We start from the raw sequence: 22,464 nt of genomic DNA, 5'->3' as shown, positions 1-22,464 counted from the left end.
ATGGGCCTCAGGGCCTACTTTTTCTAAACACTGTGTTTTGGTCCACATCATCAGATCTGATGTGGAGCTTGGTACTGCTGTACTGTCTTCAATCTTCAACTCAATTCCTAAGCCCCCTCCTCTCTCTGGTGCTGCTGCCTGGGAGTCACCTGAGGTGGAGCAACCGTAGAGATGCTACTCGAAGAAAAAGAAGAAGAGGTTACCTTTTGCAGTAGCTGTGGTTCTTTGAGATGTGTCCGCCTCTGGGTGTTCCACTACTGACCCACCTTCCCTTCGGCTTTGTTGGACATTCAGATAGAGAAGGAACTGAGGGCGGTTCACCCGCACAGCTCTGCGTACCTTCGGTGCATGGCACGAGGTTGTATCAAGCGCATATGGGGGCCGAATGGCCATTGCTAATGTAAAATCTCCAGTCAAGGCTCAAGAGGTACATTGTGCATCGGCAGTGGGGCACCCATAGGGACTCACGTCTCGAAGAACCACAGTTGTGGCACAAGGTGTATGTTTCTTATTTGAGCATGACTTATGATTTAATGAACACTTAATATGCCTTGCTCAAAACATGTTGCTAGACGTTAAAACTATATTGCCTGAGATTCACTTGATAGTTTCATTTTTAAAGAACTTAAGACATAAACGTGAGGTTAATCTCCCGATGCCTGTGCTAATTGATTTCCATCACCCTGATACATACCAATGATAAATCCTCCTAATACTGATGGCTTTGGGGATGTCTAAAATACAGCCCTGTGCGGGTATAGTTCACAGGCTGCAGGCAGTTTATTTTTAGAAAAATATTTAACTAAAAGAAAAAGTAGAGCCCCTAAAAATATTCCACTGGATTGCAGCACAAGCATGCACCATAAACACCGCAAATATACAGACAGAGTCTTACATTTACTCAGTGATGCTACTTCACCAGCCCTTCTACCAATTTAACGCAGTCCTGGACAAATGAACATTTAAGCTACTAAGGTGCAGATCATGATGTCTGCTTCTGTGACTGAAAAGGAAAGACTGGCAGTGTCATTGGAAATAAATGCCCGATTTCTCCAAAACATCTTCACACTTAATGGATTAAGCAAAGAAGGAAAGACCCATTAAAACCACCATGTACTCTGTTAAAAGTCCTGGCCTGTCTAAAGAATTCCTGGCTCAACTTGATGCATAAGAAGTCGTGAGAGTATCTTTGAGCCAGGAGTTCAAGGGGGAATGGTTTATCCTTTATCATGTCAGTGCAGGAATTTCAAACAATTCTGAACATAAAACATACACTGTATAAGCTCATTAACAAGAACATTGACTTCCTTTCCATATACAGAACAATGTTTGAGTCTTGTGTTTGAAATTGATTCTTTGTTGGACCAATAACCCCTTTTATGACCTGCACTTTATTTTGCGTATTTATTTGCAGTGATGCTATCTCCATCTGTGTTGCAAAGCTTACTTTTCTGCAGCTTCTCTGATTTCCCAGCTGTCCTGTTATTTCCCACCTCATGCTTTTCTTTTCAGCTGAACCTTATTCACAGTGAAATCAGTAATTTAGCCGGCTTTGAGGTGGAGGCCATTATCAATCCTACCAATGCTGACATTGACCTTAAAGATGACCTAGGTAAATGGGGAATGGGTTGACACAACTAATGGTCACATGAAAATTATGGAACCCAGAATTTATTCTCCTGGACTTCATGCATTAAAACAAAACTTCAAATTCTTAAGTGCTCAAGAAAGTAGAACCCGGAAAATTCAGTTAAGAAGCATGATTTGCACCAAATCTAAATACTGGTATATTAATTATTAGTGATTGTCTTCAAGTTGATTGCAATTAAAATAAGAAGTCATCTAAATTCCTTTCCATAATGCTCATAATTGACTGTTAGCTACTTTGAGGGGGGGTTCTTATGTGGATTCATTAAGGATAAAATTATTCTTTGTCAGATTACTTTCAAAATAAGCAGTTTCTCCATTCTACCTGCAATCCCTTGTTTTCAAAGTAGACACAGAAATTCGTAAAGAGGGATGATCAAATAATCCCCCAAATTGGCTTTCTGCCTTGATTTCATGTTTAATTCAATCAACTGGTTTGTATGTTTTCATTAGTCTTCAATTACCCCTCTCCATCACCTTCATATTCAGTTGAAAACCAATACTGATTTTATAGCAGCATAAAACTTGAAAATATAGTGTACAGTGTATTGCTTCTATGGCTTCCACTCTGTTTCAAATAATATATTACCCTTCAGCAGAAGTCTGTCTACTAAAAAAAAGTACTGATCTAGATGCACTTCATGTAATACTATTTTTAATACCTGTTTTATACCTGTTCTTTTTTATTACTTTTCAGATTTCCTTAATGGAACAGTAAATTTGATTCCATTTTCACTGCATTTTATACATGAATATATATATGTGTAAATTACCAAGACAAAGATACAAGGAAGCTGAGTTTAAGTCAGTGTTCATTTAATTATATAAAAGTGTGTGTATATATAATATTTATACTTCACTTGTTCAAAAACTATCTTATTTTTTTAAAAAAACACACAAATAAATGGACTACCAGAGGGAAAATGTTACATCATGCACATATTTTTAAAAATGTAAAAAAATCTTTAAAATCTAACTTAATTAGATGGATAAAATGTGGATTTTCAAAAAAAATTACTCAGCTCTATTTTTAAAAGGACAACTCTGCCTGAAAATATTTTCCCCCAACATGAAGGTTACTCTCTTTTTAGAAGCTGACAACATGATGAAAATTGCAAATTTAGAAGTGACAGCAATGGTGGCAAAAAATGGAGAAACTAATTATTTTGTTTGACTTGATGATCCAGAATTTCTTTTTAAACAGATACCATATTTTAGTGTCATGCTCTGTGGGGTGCTGGTATTAGAGGTTTCTGCAAAGTGAAATGGGGTTTTAGATGGTTTTAAAACTTTCAAAATGATCTCATGTGATTGCTCTGACTTGTCATCCAAGCATTTATTTAACCATGTCATACTCAACATTCCTCCTCCTCTTCTCCACACACCCTTCTTTACACAGACTTGCACACACTACTCAGAATACTCTCTTGGCCCGAGGTTTGGAGATGTAAAGGTAGGAAAACATGGACGTTGGTACATGTGTAAATGTAGAGCCTGTCCTCGGTCTCTGTCCAACGTGGTTGATATACATTTGTTTACCTGTTGTAGTTGCAAGTTGTACAGGCTGACATTGCCACGATCGACAGTGATGCTGTCGTTCACCCGACAAACTCTGACTTCTACACCGGTGGTGAAGTAGGTAATGGAAAGTTCAGTGCTGCAGAGTTTGTATGTGTGTGCATGGTCAATCAGCAGCAACAAGCTTGTCCAAGCTATGCAGATCTGCATTCCTTTCTCGCTTCCAGCAGTCCTGACTGATCGTAAAAACAAGCGAGTAAATGCAAAGTCATTGGACAGCTCTGACTTGCATAGTCAGATCAGACTTTTAAAAGCAAAGTTATAGAACGCACAACCAAAACCAAAGTGCAAGAAACAGAGGTGCAGTGCTCATGTGTGCCCAATTAAAGGGTACTAGAGGATTGTTTGTTTTGGCTATGTAAATGCCTAGACTTGAATAAAGTTGGGCCAGACCCCTCAGATTTCTGACTTAGATCCAGTTTCCCCACTCCTCACCAAGTGTGAGGTGTTCACATCTGACATCCTGGGGGTAGCCTGTCTGGAATTTCTAAACTCAGACGCTCAGTCATCTGGTCACATTTTACATACAGCCCAATTGTATTTGTGGCTCTCATAAGCTGTTTCTGTATTCTCATTTAAACTTGCATAGACATGCTAGACCAAAGAGAGAATGCAGGGAGGCAGAATGACTCAAGTAGTTCCATTTAATTTTTTATTTTTAAGATTCATTAAGATGTGTAACTCATTATTTTTAATCACATAATTCCCTGAGAAGCACCTTGTATCTCAATGATTTTAAAGCATTTCTCAAATTTTAGAATAGAAATGTAGACAGAGGAGGGAGCAAAAAAGTATTAGGTCGTACTGAAACTGCCTGGAAAACTTAAGGTAGAATGGAATTATCCAAACTGGAACTTGGAGTGAACATTAAGGTTGCTCCTAAGAGTAGCAACCTACTCTATAATAGGATGTGACAACAGGGATCACAGCCTCATTTTACCACTGAACTTAACCGCACAGGGCCCCTTAATGCCTGGGATGTTGTTTCATTATTGGCTTCAAGGGAAGAGTGGCTCCTACAGGATCAGCACTTCCTACAACACCTTGGGTTTTCCTGAAAGACCTCTCTTCCAAGCAACATCCAGACAAACCCAATTCTGCATAGCTTATTAGAGCAGCAGAGACAACACCCTGAGCTGGTGCAGCTGTAGACTAGCTGACTAAAGGAAATTACACAGAAGCCTCAAAAATAAAATACAAGAATATTCTGTATTTGAATAATATGCTTCTAAAGTCTATAAGGTTCAGCTAGCTAATGTACTCGTCTCTTACTTTTTGAAGAGATGCTTTTGAAACTAGTGGACAAAGAAACTTCTATGAAAAATGCACTGATCATGCTTTCATGTATGTTCTAATTACATCTGACTGCTGGAAGAAAGAATAAAAATGCACAAATGCTTAGCTTCCGATTATTAACTTTTACCATCCTTCTAACAATTAAATGTACTGTGGGTTTATCCTGAACATTATACAAGCCTAAATTTCTGCTTAGGCTGTTTTTCAACACTGATACCCATGCCTGCTTGGAAAGCATGAGATAATGACCTTACTCTCATGGAAGTAACACATATTTATGCCTGTGAGTAAATAAGCCACTAATCTTGAAGCTGTGAAGCAAGACTTTCACCAAGAACCTTACTAATGTAGTGGTAAATATGCCCTTTTCTAGATACAGCTCATAATTGCACAAGAAGGTAGTGAAGTATAATGCAAAAATTAAAACTTCACTATCAGTTAAAAAGGCTGAATTTAATTTAGGAATAAATGCAGAAATTAGTGTTGATCTGTATGAAATACTTTTTCTTTTCACCACATCTGCAAGGAGATAAGTATTTGGATTGTTACATGAAAAGTGAAACCACAATTTTAAAAAAATTGATTTTATAGATTTTGTTTTCACAGTAAATGAATCTTCATCAGAAGGGGTGGAAGCTCCATTTCTTGACACAATTAAAACTAATCTAGACAAAATGCCATTACGTATACAACAGTGCTATAATGGCAGAGTGCTGTCACTCAGTGACAGCATATCCCTTTTCTCTCTGTAGATTCTCTGTGGTTGTGCTAGAGGGTACATGGTCCCTGCACAGTGTGTGCCCCAGTTCTGGTCAAATTCACTAACAGCCCCAAATGGGGTGTTTCTGGGTGGAGTGAAAGCTCATTTTCTTTCATCCCTTTACACTCTGGAGTGGCTGCACAGTGGGCAGCGCTAGCTAGGCCTGTTAAATAGCAAATGGCACCCCCTCCATCCTTCCAGCCCTATCAAGATATGTTTTTCAAAGGCATAATACTTCTAAGCACCTCTACTCAGGTGGTGCAACTCCCCCTTATCCCCCGTTGGCTCAGACTTAAGAGTTCTCCTGATTCTACAACTATAGCTATAAAAATGTGCCATTTGGAACATAGCTAATGGATGTGCAGGTAACTTCTGAGCTATCATGGAGGTAATCAGGAAAGTTGCACTCATTTGTGAAAATGACCCTAGACTAAAATATTTAGGTGTAAAGTTGAGATGTTTACTGTGAAGAATTTAAACCCTGAACTGATTTTGGGTTCATACTAGGACAAAATGCCAAAGGTCTGATTTTGCAGTCCGTACTTGGACAAAATGCCCAGTGTCCGTCAGTTATGGCGAAAGAGCATAGGATGCATACTTTCTAAAATGATTAGCATCCAAATGCAGTAGAATAAACTGCATTTAACAAAAGCAGAGTCAAAGTCAAAAAGTCAGTAGACAACAGTTACTTAACAAACTTTTAATATTAATTTTGGAAGACATCTAATGATGTCAAAGAAAAGCAGGCTGGCTGCAGTGCTGTTAGCTCTTAGAATTGTAGCCCTGTTTAGCAAAATGAATCTCGTAGGAGGGTCTCTGCTTCACCGAGCATACAATATGTGCATTTCCATCAGAAAATGCAGTTTTCCCCTCCCAGTCAGTAACATGAATGGGCTTCACCAAATAAATGTGTAACTCTACTACAGTTTCTAATTCTGATTTATTTATTTTTTTTAAAATCCGTTTTCAAAGTAATATCACCAATCAGAAACTTTGATACCACTTCTTACTTTGCCTATCTTATAATAAATGTGCACCGTGCTAAATGGTTTGGGGTGCTTAAGTAGCTAGGGAAATGTTTTCTTGGGCTATTTTTATATTAATATATGAAACTAGAGCTGCAAAATAAGATCTAAACCATTTCATGTTGGACTGCCTTTGTAGACTGCACCTTTTGTTGCCCTGAAACACTGCACAGCTCTCTTCCTCCCAGAGCAACAGTGTCCAGCTCCTTAGCAGTAGTTAGCGAAGTTCATTGGAGGAGTATGTTCCTTAGAGATTCTCCTTATTTCTGAGGCTCTTCCTCTTGGTTAAAGGTGGCTCAACAAGCTGGGCAGTTGCCAAGTAAAGCAGCCCGCTGCACTCACGAGACTGTTTCATTCCTGGTGCCACCTGTTGGGGTCAGGGATCAAGATCAGGTGAGTTTCAAGTTCTTATTGTGGCAAATTGCTCTTTAAAACAATTTATAAGAGAAAGGGGAACTGAATCCTAGGGGAAGAATTATGAACCATCAGTCACCATTAAACTAGCCCATGAAACACAGCACGGTACCAGGAACTATGTGGTATGGAGGCAATTAGGAATGTCACCACACATGTTGACATTGAAATCAGAATATGAGTGTTAGAGAAGGGATACAAATGTGAGGTCCTGGTGGGATTTATTTTTAAATGACTAGTTAACTCCAAAGTCCCAAAAGGTTTAGATCTTACTTTGCAGTCCCCAAAAAGATGTTTGGGCAGTAAAATCTAGGCTATATGACCACCTAAAACAATGAATCACATGTCTGCTTTAGCAACTCAAGGACAGATGGATAAACTAAAACATGTCTTTGTTCAGGGAGCACTTTGGAGAAGAAAGGTGGCAAAGAATTTGTGGAGGCCATCATTGAACTTCGCAAAAAGAATGGGCCATTGGACGTAGCAGGAGGTGAGGCTTAAATCTCTGAAAATGGACGAATAGAACGTCTGCATGTGTTGTGATTTCTAGTTGACTTTCGTTTTGGTTTTATTGTATATTGTGTATAAATCAGTCACAAACAGACCTATTTGAACATAACACTTGCATGGGTTTCTCTCATATATTGATGCGTGTGATTGATAGCGTATGCCTGTATACATGTGTATCTATATACTTAAAGATAGTATTCTTGCTCTTTAAGGCCTCAATCCAGCAAAGCACTTAAGCATGTGATAAGCACATGCTTAACTTTAAACACATTTTCAATTCCATCCTTATTCATCAAAGCACATACTTACATCCGATTGACCTTAACGAAACTTGAGCACATGCTTAAAGTTAAGCATCTGCTTAAGGGTGGTGTTGAATCGGGACCTAAGTCATCTGTATAAATGTGATTCTTTCAAACAGTTTATGAATTTTTCATGCCCAGTTATCAATATCTCAGTAATAGGAAAAAATCTCGCATATGGGCAATAAAGTTTGATGAATTGCAAAATGTAATATTAGGTCATCTGTAAAATTGTTGATATATGTTGTGAATAAAGAATTCTGATTCTGCCATCTGTGTTTACACTGTAAAAATAAATACAGTGCATGCAGTTTACTAAATGAATACTGACTACAACTAGGACAGAATTTATGACTTGGGATATGACAGGAAAAATTATCACTGTTTATGTCTGCTGTTTATCTTCACTTTAAGTTGCTTAGTTTTTATCATGTCACACTCACTGCACTGTCCTCATTTGTCCAAACTTGAAAATGGAGACGTACATTTAAACATAATGCTTACTTTGTTACTAATGGTTCTTGTTTCATGAAAATTATAGAATGAACTGTTCCCATATTCTTGATTGACTACAGTACTCTACAGTATTCCTTACTGCTGTATAAACCCAGCCACACTGGGCTCAGCATAGTATCTGAGACTGCAGGGAAAAGTGGCTCTCAGTCACAAATCCACTTCCCCAATCCTGGGACCAGCTGGGCAGCCCGGGCTCTGTGAGGCCAGCAAAAACTGCCACCTCCAGTTTGTGACCACCGGAGAATAGTGGGCTCCAGTCATGCCCCCAGCATCCCCTGGACATTTCCCCTATCTCTGGGGATTCCTGTTCCATAGTGGAGACTAAACCATGGTTATCTTCCTGGAGCATAGCTGTAACCGTAGCAGAATTCTGCACACAGACCTTGTATGTTTTATAGAAAACTGTAAAATACTTCCTCTTTCAAAGCACTTTAATTTGAAATAAGTGAAAATTGCTTTGGATAATTAACAGTTGTCCTCCAGAGTCCCCATAGTTCCATCAGAAGGCTCTCTCCATTTCAGAGACAGTAAAACTAGTGAGGCATGTTGGCACAGTATTTTCCTCTTGCAGTTTGAAGGTATTACAAGTGAAGAGAGGTACTGATGTGGTCACATCAGAGTCGCACGATACATAAAATTCCACTGACTAGAGATGTGTCAGCTGGCTTTATTAGATTTTTCTTGGATTTATGGTATATTCTGAATCTGCCAACTTTTTAGAGCTAATTATGACAAAATTGCCTCGCCCTGAGGTTATTCAATATGTTGAGCATCTGCAGGCCCCAAAGTGCGCAAATGCTTGTGCTTCCATTGCCCCTTAGAATTTACCCCGCTGCAGTCAGAATTCCACATGCCAAAGTCTATTTTCTCTTTTTTTGCGGCACCTACAGGATAATATCCATATGTGATAACATGGCTCCAGGAGTTATTGTATGGAGTTGTTTTTACAATATGGCCACCATATTGTAATAACAAAGTGCTCCATAAACATTCCAGCATGGAAGAGAGAATTTCTTGCCAAGAGGAGCATTTGCAAGTCTGATTGTTAGAAGCAAGCTCCCATTTCGTACCCACAATTTTGTGGGCACAGATAGCTTCAGCCACAGATGCAATTAGATGTCTGTCTGACTGTGAACTGCTATTCAAGTTTGTATTGTGCGACTAACTTTGTACTTGAGCCTCTGAATAGGCATTTTTTTAATGAACCAAAGTAAGTAAAATTAAATTCTTGCATTTTCCACCACTGAACTGCAGGTGCAGAACAGAGACACAATCTGGCCCTGAGCTCCCTGGTATGCACGTAGTCTGCTCCCTTCTCTGCACCCAGCCAGCTGTGCAGAGGAAGGTGAGAGGTGATGAGGCTATAGCCCTGCTTCCTGCCCTGACCTCTTGGGAGATTTGTGCTCCCAAGTCACAGGAGCCATCTCTGCACTCGCAGAGCCTGGAGACTGATTGTCACTAGTCCATTTGTGGGGTGTCCTTGTGTCCCTTGCACATCAGTGCCAGGGTTGAGGTGCCATGATATAATTAGCATATAAAATGCCCTCTTCCATTCCCTGGCACACACAAGGTCATGTCTTCTGATATATAAAAACAGTAAATCAAATGCTGTAAATCCATAAATCCATACTGGACAGTTGTCTCATTAAATAATGACAAAGGTAAACTAGAAAACAGCATTGTATCAGTCATCAAGGGTGAGGTGATGCATGCGACAGAGAAATTTTAAAGTAACATCAATCCAAAACTCTCTATTGAAATTAGACAAAATAGACTCACTCATACTAAATCAGAAACAGAGTGCCGCATTGGCAGGGAATAAAAGAAAACAGTTGCATAATTACTGTAGCTTTTCCTGTCGATTTATAGATACATCATAATCTTTGCATTTGATGTCATTTGGGCTGCAGTCTAATCAAAAGCTGGCTCAACAAATTGTATATTAACACCAAACCTCTAAAGATCACAGAGGTAGTTAATCTGAGACTGGAACAACATCCTGGCACATACTGTAACTTGACAGTAACATTACAATAAAACTACAGCGGCCCTGTAACAGTTTTATACTCCAACAGACAACCCAACTTTGTAACATACTATCTGATAAAATGAGAAGAAAGTTGCAATAAAGTGCCCACTTCAAATTTATGTCTCCTCTAAATTACCAGTGATAGATTTTGTTCTCTATTCATTGAGGTCTATTATAGTTGTAACTTACAAATTACTCCAACAAAACGTAGTAGCAAATGTAAAACAGTCTATGTAATCATGTTCTCTCTTCAGGCTATTTGATTTGTACGATAAAGGATCCACTGGGATTATAGCGGTGTCTGTCAGCTGTTTACAGTTTTAATCACACTTCCACTTTTTTAATCCTGACAAGATGAAAGCAATTAAATTTCACTTTCTGTTTCTTACTAGCTGTTGTCAGTGCAGGCCATGGACTGCCTGCTAAATTTGTGATCCACTGTAATAGCCCGGGTTGGGGTTCAGACAAATGTGAGGAGCTGCTAGAAAAGACAGTGAAGAACTGCTTGGCTCTGGCAGATGAAAAGAAACTGAAGTCAATTGCATTTCCTTCAATTGGCAGTGGCAGGTAAGGTTGTCATGCAAACCTATTACCTAACTTGGTGTGGGTCAGATTTTCTAATGCAACCCTACGTCCTCCAGTCCTTACTTGGGCATAACTCCCATTGCTGCAATATTGATTTATTCTTGTTCACCCACTCAATTCAGATCTCTTTAATGAAATTGCCCCTTGCTTGTAGACTAGTTCAACCAGTAAATCCCAATTGAAATACTCTAGTGAATCATAGTTCAGACTTGAGCAGGTTGAACAATAATCCCTGCAGAATCATAAAGTACACAAATACATTCACGTGAATAAAATACATTTTTATGAGTGCATTAAAATATTTTAAATTAACACATTTTAATAATCTAACAAAGGGGCTCTATTTCAGTGGGGAATTGATTCCTGTATATCCTTCATACAGTGTAAAGCACTGTTGGATCCTTTGGAATAATTTGCACTATAAAATGTAAATTATCCCTATCATTTTTATTGAAACAGAAGGGATATACGTCATACCAGGTTTAAAAATACAAGTTAATAGCTCATACAGAAAGAATGTTGGCATATGTCACTTTAAGAGCATGTAACATTATGCAGCTTCAAGGAGACTTTTTGTGGAGAACAATGTTTATGCAAAGTGTACTGCTTGACATGGCAGTCCTTACAAAACAGAACATGGTATATTATCCTCTCAACTGGATGACTTACAGACTTGTTACAAGGAGTGTATTGCTGTTGAATAGAATGAAATCCCAAATAATCATTCCATTCACATTCAGTTGTGAGCCTGTCTGACTGACGGACAAGATTTTGGGGTATATTCTCTTGGTATGGGCATGTAATTCTCACTGAAGCCAATGAGAACGTTGGGGATTGCAGCCTTCAGAACATGGAAGATATAAATACTTAGGTGTTTTCTTTAATTCAAGTGGGTAAGCGGAATGTAATTAATTTCTATGAAGGAGAATATATTCATTCTGTCTCTACTGTTGTTTTATAAAGTAAAAAGTTTTTTTTTTTTTTTAAATAAATAAAGCTTTTAAGGACAACAGACGCCAAAGGCCGCACATGCACACAGATGTTCTGGTACGGACATCTGCCAAACAGACATCACCCAATAAACCCACGTAAACAGCTTCATTCTCTTTTATGGCTGAGGAATGGGATTATGTGAGGGCAGTTACAATAAATCATTTTGTACTTCAGGGGGGAAATAAAATCGCTTGCTTGTAGCAGTCAGATGCTCAGCTCGGGCCAACCTGCAGAGAGCACAAGTCAGGGGGTGCTGTGCAAAGGTGGCTTAAAGCTCACTGTAGCATGGCCCTGGGGAGAACCACGAGGGAGAGAAGTTCACTAGAGGTTCAGTGTGAATACAAAATCACCCCCTCTGAATGGGGTTTTATTCCAGGGGCTCTGACTTTAATCTGTGTTGACACCAGTTTGGCAAAAATCTCAAACTGCAGTTTTACAAGAATTAAGCTCAAAATAAAATAATGCAATGCTATACAAGTAATTCCTGTTTTCCCTGAAAGCCCTTAAGCTGGTCTCTGGTCAGCACCTCACTCCCCAGGTCTCTTTGCTCTTTCTAACACATTGACCCTAAATAAACTCCCTCGCATCTAGTCAGCTTGCAGACGTGAATGCCTCCCTGGTTATTATTATTTATTTGTATTACCCTAGCACTTACAAGCTCCAGTCATGGACCGGGACCCATAGTGCTAGGCACCGTACAAACACCAAACAAAACAACAGTCCCTGCCCCCAAGAATTTAAGTCTAAGTAGAGTTTACAATCTAATCCTGGAGCTCTCTTAATCCTGGGAATTAAGCCCCCAGAGCCCCGCCTGTATTCTCTCTTGGCATCTAATTGGGACACCATTGCGGTGGGGTGCAGCAGGATCCCTGGGGCGTGCCAAAAATTGTACACCCTATTTGCTTGTACACTCCTTTGCTCCTGGGACTAGTTTGCGTAAGTCCCCCTACTGTACCCCTGTAGTAGAAACAGCCTTGAAGTCCCCTCTAATTTATATCCAGCTGAAACATCCACAAGGGACCAGAGAGGGAGCTGGGGAATGGTGGAGTACAGAGGCATACTGGCCTCATGCCCTGTTCTTTGCTAAGCCAGCAGCAGGGAGGGTGAGTGGTATAAGAGCTCCTATGACAGCTGTGCACCACCATTGGGTTGTTCCTACATAGGGATGCGCCTCACTAGGATAGCTAAACTAGCTTTAGGAAACCTGTTCTGATAAGAGGGGAACAGCATGTGCAATTTCATGTCATCAGTTTTGAAATATCCCATGCTTACTACAGGCAGCTTGTCCAATATCCCATTATATACAGTACAACCACACAGTGTCAGAATATATTTTATGATAAGGTGTTGTGTGTAATATGTGGTACATGGCACAAGCAATTGCCTTTGTCTTCTGGCTTTCCTACTTCTTCCAGTATATAATAAGAGGAAGAATAAAACAGTATTTATTGGCCAGATTCAATGTAGGTATAATCCAATGCTAAGTGATGTAGCACCTGTTAATGCCACGGGTGAATTTGGCCCTATATCTTCAAAGTGCTGGACAAACACTAACTAATTCCCAACACTGTTATGCAGTTTGTAAGTAAGGAGTAGTATTCCCCTGTATTACTAGTAGGTGAGTATCTCAGTAACGCCAATACTACAATTAGGCTTGGAAGGATTAGATTTTTATCGGTAAATATCGATAACCTTCGATTTCACCCTAGACACACAAACCGACAAAAATAATTTGCATTGATGGTAATTGAAATTTATAGATAAGTGGAATAAGAAAAATGCTGCTTGAGAACTTCTTAGAGTTTGATTTAAGGCTAGTTACTTTGTATATTTTGACAAAATATACAAAATCTAATTCTGCCAAGCCGAACTATAACATAAGCATTCTCTTTGCTTAAATGCAAGAATGGCTTTAAAAAACAAACACTTTTCCTTTGCTATGTAAAACTTTCTTGGTGGGGAAAAAAACAACCTTGTTTCCTTAGGGCCTGATCCTATTCTCATTAAAGTCAGTGGCAAAATTTTTAATGGTGCAGGTTTTTGACCCTTTCCTAATATTTTCCGAAAGGCAAAAGTAATTTAAGAGCCTAAATCATTGAAAGTCAGTGGGCAATTTTGAAAATTTTAGCCATTGTCTTTTTCCATGTACCAAGTACTGTTGTTCCCTATAATGCACGTCTTGTACAACAGAAAGCAGGCTCTGTGGCCACTAGTCACTGACGTTCCACAGACTTCTTATTTTTATTCCAGTGCCGCTTAGAGGCCACAGCCAGTGTCCATGTTCCAAAGCTCTGATGTGCTAGGCAGTATGCAGACACACAGGAAGAGACAAAACCCTTGTCTAAATAGACCACGGTGGCCAAAGGCAGGGAAGAGAAGTGGGTACAGAGAGGTGAAGTGACTTGCCCAGTGGGCACCCAGCAGCTCAGTGGCAGAGCCACCCCTGACTCTCAGTCCAGTGGCCTGTCCACTAAATATGCTGCCTCCCCACAATCCATCTACCCTCTCTTAGCAACCACAGTAAATGAGGGCCTTATAACTACCTAAGTGCCTCAATCTTTAATCTGCCTGTCAGGAAACGAAGTAATGCAGCTGTAGATGCTTTTCCCAGAAGTGGCAATAACTTCATGGTGGCAGCTGTGGGGCTGACGGTTAGGAATGAGAGGAGGCCCAGATGTTTCTCTGAAACCAAACAGTCAGAATGAAGGAAACCCTAACTTTTGTGCTCAAAGGCCCCTGCTCCCTCCAGCAATGTTGTGGGCCCACCCACACCTCTCCAGTAATCAGGATAGGACAGATACCCCCATAATCACCAAGGCCCGTGGCCTGCCATAATCTGTACTGCCTCCCCCTTTTGAGGCCATGAATGGGGTTCCTTTGGCTTTACAGTCTCTCTGGTTCCAGCGGGGAAGGGCAAAAAGACGCCGAGATTGGAGGTGGAGAGTTCTTTTTGCAAGCTCTCATTCCTCCAGCGCTGTACCCCAGCTCGATGGTATGTAAGGATGATAGGTGGGTAGTTGGCTCTTTGCAACAGATCAGTGTTTCTACAAAGTGAGTTGAGCTGTTGTGTAGGCAGCCTATGTGGCCTTCCAAGTCTGCAGAGCCCAGAAGGTCACAGAGACATTCTCCTGGGTTGGGCCAATTGTTTCCAGTGGAGCTTAAAATGTGAGTGACTTTTTGTGTATATTTCCCAATACAAGATATGCAAAAGACTTGTCACATATTATCAGTTCAGCCAACATTCAGATCTGTTATCCGACTGCTGCAATGTAACTAGGTGGTTGCATTTTTATTGTATTTTATTTTTTGAGACAGGAGATTTTACAAGTTTTTTTATAGAGCCAAATGGCTGTCATAAAATAGATTGGGTTGAACTGGAATCCAGATACATGGAAGAGGATGTGAGCTGGAGTGGGGCAAAACATTTGTTTGAAATCTGTAGGAAAATTCTAGTGTAAAAGTATTGAACACCTGTGGCTGGTCAGTATAATTTTTACAGTTTCCTGTGTCGTGTAAATCTTTAAAAATACTTCCTCCATTCCATTCAGCTCCTTTCTTTACTTCTTCATTTCTTCTGTCACCTGTCTCATCTGATTAATCCAGCTGCTGCATAGTTACTATGCACAACTGTTTACATTAGGAGACTGTGGACCAAATTCAACAAACTTGATGCAGAAGGTTCAAATTACCTTGGCTTCAGCCAGCCAAGCCCCTTTTGTCTATCAGAGAGTCACCCAAGTAGAGAGGTTTTGCTGCTGCTTTCCATGAGTTTTCTGAAAACTGGGCATTTTCAGCCCTGCTACTACTGTAAGTATAGAATTTAGGAGATGAGATAAGAGGTAATGTTTAATTTAGGTGAACAAGTCTCTCACATTTATGCCCTTCTCCCATTGTGTAACTTACATGGCCTTAACTCTGAATTTCAGAGGGGCCTCATTAGGCCTCCTATTTGACAAGCAAAAAGTATAGTAAGTATCCTTTATACCACTTAAACATCACTCTGCGAAATTCTCACAAGGGACTGGGAGTCACAACTACAGGGTTCTATTCCTGGGCCTGCAAATATCTTTATACACAAACAGCTTTGCTCAAGTCCTTTGGTGTCTGTGTGACTCAGTGTACCCATCTGTTAAATGGAGATAATAAATAACTTCACTGGGGTCTTGTGAGGCTTAATTCATTAACATGTGTAGAGAGATTCAAGATCTTTGGATGAAAGTGCAAAGGATTATTGTTTTATGAGTATTTTCCTCCACAAACGTGTTTTTAATTACCGGTGCATTTGAGCTCTATGTCTCAATAGCTAAAAAACTGTTAAAACCTGAATTCCATTTGGAACTCGCACACTGTTACTTTGGAGGTTTAATTACCACACTACAGACAAGAGATTTCCCAGATATTGTTTGCAAGCTGCATGGCTAGTCTATCGAAAGCTTTCTGTGCAAGTCCTTCTTTTCTTTTCTTTTCTTTCTTTCTCTCCCCTAGAAATGGCTTCCCGAAGCAAACTGCTGCCCAGCTGATCCTGAAAGCCATCTCAAGCTACTTTGTGTCGACAATGTCCTCTTCAATCAAGACAGTGTACTTTGTGCTCTTTGACAGTGAGAGTATAGGGATTTATGTGCAGGAAATGGCCAAACTAGATGCCAACTAAGCCTAGAAAGCTACAATACCAGCCCTCCTACCTATTCTCCCCACCCCCCGTCCCCAGTCCTTAACTCATTGTGAGGCAGAGCACCCCTTATTTTAAATTTTGCTCATATAGGGAAATAAAGGTTTTTTTGTTGTTGTTGGTTTTCTTTGGTTGTTTTTTTACTTTCTAAAATGTTTTTATGTTGGCACTGATGATAGTTGGCATTACTGCTGTTAATGCACTGTATTCCAGGCATCGTCTGATTTTTAGTGTAATCTAGGAGATTTTATAATTTTATTTTAATGAAGTATGGATTGATGCAGAAAGTTGTTAGCAGTCTGTAGTCTTTTACTTGTGGAAGAAACCGGCAGATCCTATTTTGTAACTGTGGTGTGGTGCTTTATCAATACATCGCGTGGCGTTCCTTTCATTTAAAAAAAAAAAAAAGAACACATGCTACAAAACTAATTTGTTTGTTTATTGTCTTAATGATGAATCTGGGGGGAAAAACAAAACAAAAAAACTCTGTTGTCCTTAATTATATTTGCAATTTGGAATTTGTGTGAATTGATTTAGTAAAATGTTTGAACTGTTACGGTTGGTGTGTTTGAATTATTTTTTTAATCCTTTGTTTGATACACCTCGACGGTTTGGGGGGATGGAATGGGTGATAAAATGCACTGGACTTCCATCCAGAATCCAAACAAGAATACTTCAAACCTGGTGCCCAGAGGTGCTGAATTCCTGCAGTTCCCATTGACTTAACTGCACCTTGGAAAATGAGGCCTTTGTCAATTGAAATAAGCGGTCTCATTTTCTGGTAGGTGCTTCAAAAGTCTCCCATGCAGTACCTGACTTCATTGTTTTTAGCTTGAAAGTCAATAGATGTTTAGTTATCAATAATATTTCATCCAAAGCATGCTGTTATAATTTTTTTGAAGCCACCACACTGTTCCCATGTGTTTTGAAGGTAGGCGGGTAATTTGTTAATCATTGGTACTGGATTATAAAAATCGATATATAGGATCCAGATTAGCTCCCGAGAGCTAATACTAGCCTGTTTTATGTAAAGGGTTTTGTGTTTCCGAAACACAAATGAATCCCCTTGTATTATTAGTCCAGTTTGCATTTGGTTGCCATATTGTTCACACAGCCCAAATCAGATCCTGTAAATACAGTCTTACTTTACAGCAGTCACTTGTTTGTACTTTGGGGGTGGGGGGAAGTTTCAAAAGTTATAGGAAACCTACACTATATTTCATAGGACTGCTAGCCCTTGTTCAGAAGTTTTGCCTTTGAAACCTTGCGCTCATTCCGTCTATCTTCTAGACAGAAAATGTATGTTTACTCTTGTTCAGAGAATTATATTTGCTGATGAAACAGATTCCTTCAGATTCATTCTGGCCTGATCCAAAAGCCCATTGATAGAATGTTACTGACTTCAGCAAACTCAGAATCCAATCCTGTTCAGAATTTGATTTTAAGTAATTATCAGATACGTCTGATTTATGGTCACGTGACCTCTGTTGAGATTGTTTGTCACTGTGTGCTTGTAATTCCGATTATATAGAAGTGTTACAAGGTGCAGGAAGAATAGATAAGTTTTCAAATAAGAAATTATTAAGCAATAACAGCCTCAGTGGGGCTGTTTGTGATTTTTTGAGGGAAGGGGGATGGAGGGAGGGAATAAAGTAGATAATAATTTGAGCCAGAGAGAGAAAGAGTTGAAAGTTTAGTTGTCTTTTATCTTTCCTTAAGAGTGTCATGCCACACATTCTTAAAGGAAAAAGATTGAACGTGGAAGTGAAAAAATCACTTAGAATGGTATAGGATTTAAATAAAATGTTTTACTTACAGCAGTCACATTAGAATCTAATCACTATGAATTCTAGAACTGCATTTTGCACAAACTCCACTAGATGTCACTAAAAGGATTGACAAATAAGTAAAAGCATAAAATACATTTGATTTAGATGTTTTGCTGCAGAGGAGTAAGCTGAATTTGTCAGTGCGGTTTGCATGGACTTTAGGTATATTTGTGACTTCCCTTAACACAGATGAGATGTATACATCAAAACGTGTGTGCACCGTGCTATTTACAACATCCACAGTCTTTTCTTTGCAGTTTATAATATAGTGTAATGTTTAACACCAGAATTGTTGATTGATTTTAGAGCAAATGTCATTTCCAAAGGGTCACTGAAAAACACAAATGTTTTCATTCAGCACATCCAACTTCAATTACAATTCAGATAGTTTCAAAACTGCTTAAAATACCTCTCTCCCTGCGCCCCCCCCTCCCCCGCCAAAGTGTTGAACCAATATATAGTATTACTTCTACAGCATCAAGTCAAATACATGTTTTTCTGTTTGTTGAACAAACTGGAATACAAAAAAAAAGGCTAGTTTGTCTTTGGCTTAGAGTCTAATACACTTACATTGGTTACTCCACAAGCAGTCCTGTCGATTTCAGTGCAACTGTTTGTGAAGTCAGGTAGTCATCATCATGAGAATGGGAATCATAATCTGGCCCATTGTGAATTACACAGGATGTTAGTGAATCACAGTGGAAAAAGTCCTAATAGGCAAATGGCCCATCTCCATGTGAACAGAAGGTTTCTCCCTTGAAAAACATTTTTCATTGTTTTGTCTGCTTTAAAAAAAGTCCCAGATAACATGTCTTCCACTACTTTCCTTGGCAGACAATTCCACAGGTGGATAGATTTCCCCTCACAGGAGGTTTCTTTAGCCTAAATTTTCCCTTTTTTTAAATTCCCTCCAACTAATCCTAATTATGGAACCTGATGTTGCACTCATTGAAGTCATTAGGAATTTAGACATTGATTTCAGAGGGGCAGTACTGAACTGTATGCTCCTTTGTATCAACCTAGATCTTTCCTCTTCTATGAATTTAGTCTAAGTCATGCTAATAAAAATGATCAGCCCATTTGAAATAGGCCCAACAAACTCTAAATAGTTGAAACTGATTTGGTAATTTTATTACTTAATATTTTAAAGGGACAGTTCTTAACCCAGCATGCATCCGAGTTGCTGCCTTCAAGCCTCCACACAGTTGGTGTCCAGTGCATTCCCACTCTGTGGATGCAAATGGATTAAAAACTGGCCAACTGATGGATCTCAATGTCATTGTAAATGGGAAATCATCATTGCATGGATGTGTTTCCAGTGGGATCCCACAGGGACGGGTACTCTATTTAATATTGTTGTCAGTGACCTGGAAGAAAACATAAAATCATCGCTGATAAAGTTTGCAGGTGACGCAAAAATTGAAGGAGTGGTAAATAACGAAGAGGACAGGTCACTGATTCAGAGCGATCTGGAACACTTGGTAAACTGGGCACATGCAAGTAAGTATGCATTATAATATGGCTAAGTATAAATGAATACATTTAGGAACGAAGAATGTAGGCCATACTTACAGGATGGGGGCTCTAGCCTGAGAAGCAGTGACCCAACAGATTCAGGCAGTCCTGGTGGATAATCAGCAGAAAACATGAGCTCCCAGTGCAATGCTGTGGCCAAAAAAAGCCAACGTAATCCTGGGATGCATAAACAGTGGAATCTCAAGTAGAAGTAGAGCGGTTATCTTACCTCTATATTAGCTTGGTGCAATGGCTGTTGGAATACTGTGTTCAGCTTTGGTGCCCACAATTCAAGAAGGATGTCGATAAATTGAAGAGGGTTCAAAGAAGAGCCATGATTGAGTGACTGGATAACAATCTATAGATATCTACATGGGGAACAAATATTTCACAATGGGCTCTACAATCTAGCAGAGACAGGTATAATACAATCCAATGGCTGGAAGTTGAAGCTAAACAAATTCAGACTGGAAATAAGGTGTAAATTTTTAATGGTGAGAGTAATTAACCATTGGAACAATTTACCAAAAGTTGTGGTGGATTCTCCATCAGTGACTATTTTTAAATCAAGATTGGATGTTTTTCTAAAGAACTGCTCGAAGAATGATTTGGGGGAAGTTCTATAGCCTGTTTTATACAGGAGCTCAGGCTAAATGATCACTGTGGCCCTGTGACGGGGCAGAGCGGCCCCGCACTGCTACCACAGGGGTTAATCCTTCCTTCCTAGCAGAGGAAGCCAGGCCCATGAGGCTCTGCTGGGCATGCTCCAACTGGAGAACCAGTATAAAAGCCTGCAGAGCTGCTCACTCTGGGCTGACCGCTGGAGGGGAAGGAGGCATGCCGCGAGCTTCTGAGGAGGGACAGCCTGCGCTCCAGGATCCAGAGCCAGCCAAGCCGGGACGCACCCTGATGCCCAGACAGAATACATCACAGGAGGGGAACAGACCAGAGGAACCCCCCGAAGCAGAGAACCCGGAGTTTATGGTAAGAAGTGACCCAGGGGAACTTCAGAGGAAAACGGCATTAGAGCCGCACAGACGCTCGGCGTGTTTTGGGTGGATCCCCACCGAGCTGGTGGCAAGGGGAACTTGCCACTACCAGGGACCTGGGTTGGGACACGGGGGAGAGGGTGGGTCTAGGTCCCCCTACCACCCACCCACCATGGGAATCATACAGATTCTGGCCGCTAGGCCACGCTACCCTGCCTGCGAGGGAAGAGTTATATGGACTCTGGCCATTGGGCCGCACTGCTGCAACGCTGGGAGTGATTTATATGGACTCTGGTCGTTAGGGCACACTAGCCCGCCCAACGGGTGATTGCATGGAGAGAGGCCATTCGGCCGCATTGGGGCTCCGACAGAGAGGCGAGCACGCAAACTTGGGAGTGGTGAGGTTCCGACACCCCATCCCACCCCTGCCACAAAGAGGCGGTGTGCCCTTTCTGGCCTTGAAATCTAGGAATTTGTAGGTGAACATAGTCCTAGATACACCTGCTCCTTCCTTGACCTGGTGTTGCCTCAAGCCAGAAAACAACAAAGCTCCAAACTGTGCAGAACAGCTCTGTAAGGTTCCCAAATCCGGCCTCCTCTATCAGCAAGGAATTCGGAAGTTAAGGATCCAGCAGCATCATTAATTCAGCCATCCTACACGATCTGCAATACGACATACATTTTCAGACCACAACAATACTGTATCAGGGGACACATTTACAGTAGGAAAAACAGGAAAAGAAAGGGCTACTACTATGTATATTGTGGCCAGGTTATTCTTGCTTCCAGAACCTTAACTTTTGCATTTCGTTTTTCAAATTTAAATGGGCAAGTTCCATTTGCCCCTTCCCCCCCCCCCCCCCCCCCCCCCAAAAAAAACCCACATTCAGGCAGGACCAAGTATGGAAAGCGTCAGACCCAAAAGTGACTGTTTTCATAAGATTGTTTTTAATGTGCCTGTCACATGAATGTTTCAAAACAGGTTAAAAGGAAACTGTTTTGCAACCTTAACTATGGCACTTACTATTAATTCTGTCTGAAACCCTTTTATGATGGGTCTGATTCTTCACTCTGTTTTTACTCTGGTGTAACTCCGAGAACTTTCTACATTGTGCAAGAGAGAACTAAGTTTACTGCTGTCCTTAGCATGCATCAAACTACGTGACTTTAGATATTCCCTGTGCATATTACAGCCTACTATCCTCCCAAAGGCTCACTCATTCTATGCTGTAAGCCCATATGATTTGTTTATATGATCGAATGACTCTGTTGCATTCATGGTCAGGTTGCCATGCTAGGTCACAGCAATTAGCTGTTGACAGCAGTGTTATTTTACCTTCCAAGAGGAAGTAAGTGAAAATGCAGTTTTTTCAAGAGGAAGAGTTCACAAGCATTGTGCAGATCTTCTGCCACTGGAATTTTTGTTTCCTGAAGTCCCATGTTATTCACCTGAGGGATGGAAGCAATGAATAATAAATAACCCTTTTTTGCTAAAACAATTTGGGAATGGAAGATTCTTTGGAAACAGAACTGTGAATGTGTCTTCTATATGACTGACCTTGACAAACAAGTATTCTCCTGCATTCTCTCTGCCTATGAAATGCAGCCCTCCATATCTCATGATTAATTTAAAATTCAGTAACACATCACACTCTTCTTATTTATGATTACAGATGGGCTTGATACGTTTTGGCAAATTACAGAGATGTGGGCCAGCCCCCAATGTTCACATCTGGATCTAGACTGAAATTTTCTCAATGTTGTGGCATGCTTTGTGCTAGAGATTTGGCATGAGCCCATATCTACT

General features: G+C 40.2%; 1 protein-coding gene across 6 annotated transcripts in view; it reads left to right on the top strand.

Annotated features, from left to right (window-relative positions):
* LOC112110697 (core histone macro-H2A.1) overlaps nt 1–16,880 on the top strand; it is a 70,277-nt gene extending 53,397 nt beyond the window's left edge. For 2 of the 6 annotated variants that reach the window (XM_026659486.1, XM_026659485.1), the window contains exons 6-9: nt 3,196–3,286; nt 7,121–7,210; nt 10,470–10,644; nt 16,141–16,880. In XM_026659486.1, the coding sequence (XP_026515271.1) occupies nt 3,196–3,286; nt 7,121–7,210; nt 10,470–10,644; nt 16,141–16,306 (522 nt within the window). In that variant the 3' untranslated portion in view covers nt 16,307–16,880. Of the gene's footprint in view, nt 1–1,512; nt 1,613–3,195; nt 3,287–6,597; nt 6,700–7,120; nt 7,211–10,469; nt 10,645–16,140 lie in introns of those variants that run through there. The other 4 variants (XM_026659483.1, XM_026659482.1, XR_003370175.1 and 1 more) reach the window with 3 other exon arrangements.
* The last annotated feature ends 5,584 nt before the right edge of the window (nt 16,881–22,464 follow it).

Source organism: Terrapene carolina, unplaced genomic scaffold (genome assembly GCF_002925995.2).
Source record: "Terrapene carolina triunguis isolate 2854851 unplaced genomic scaffold, T_m_triunguis-2.0 Scaffold629, whole genome shotgun sequence".
Classification (NCBI taxonomy): domain Eukaryota; kingdom Metazoa; phylum Chordata; order Testudines; family Emydidae; genus Terrapene; species Terrapene triunguis.
The sequence above is the reverse complement of the archived record's forward strand: the minus strand, read 5'-3'. Positions and strand labels throughout refer to the sequence as shown.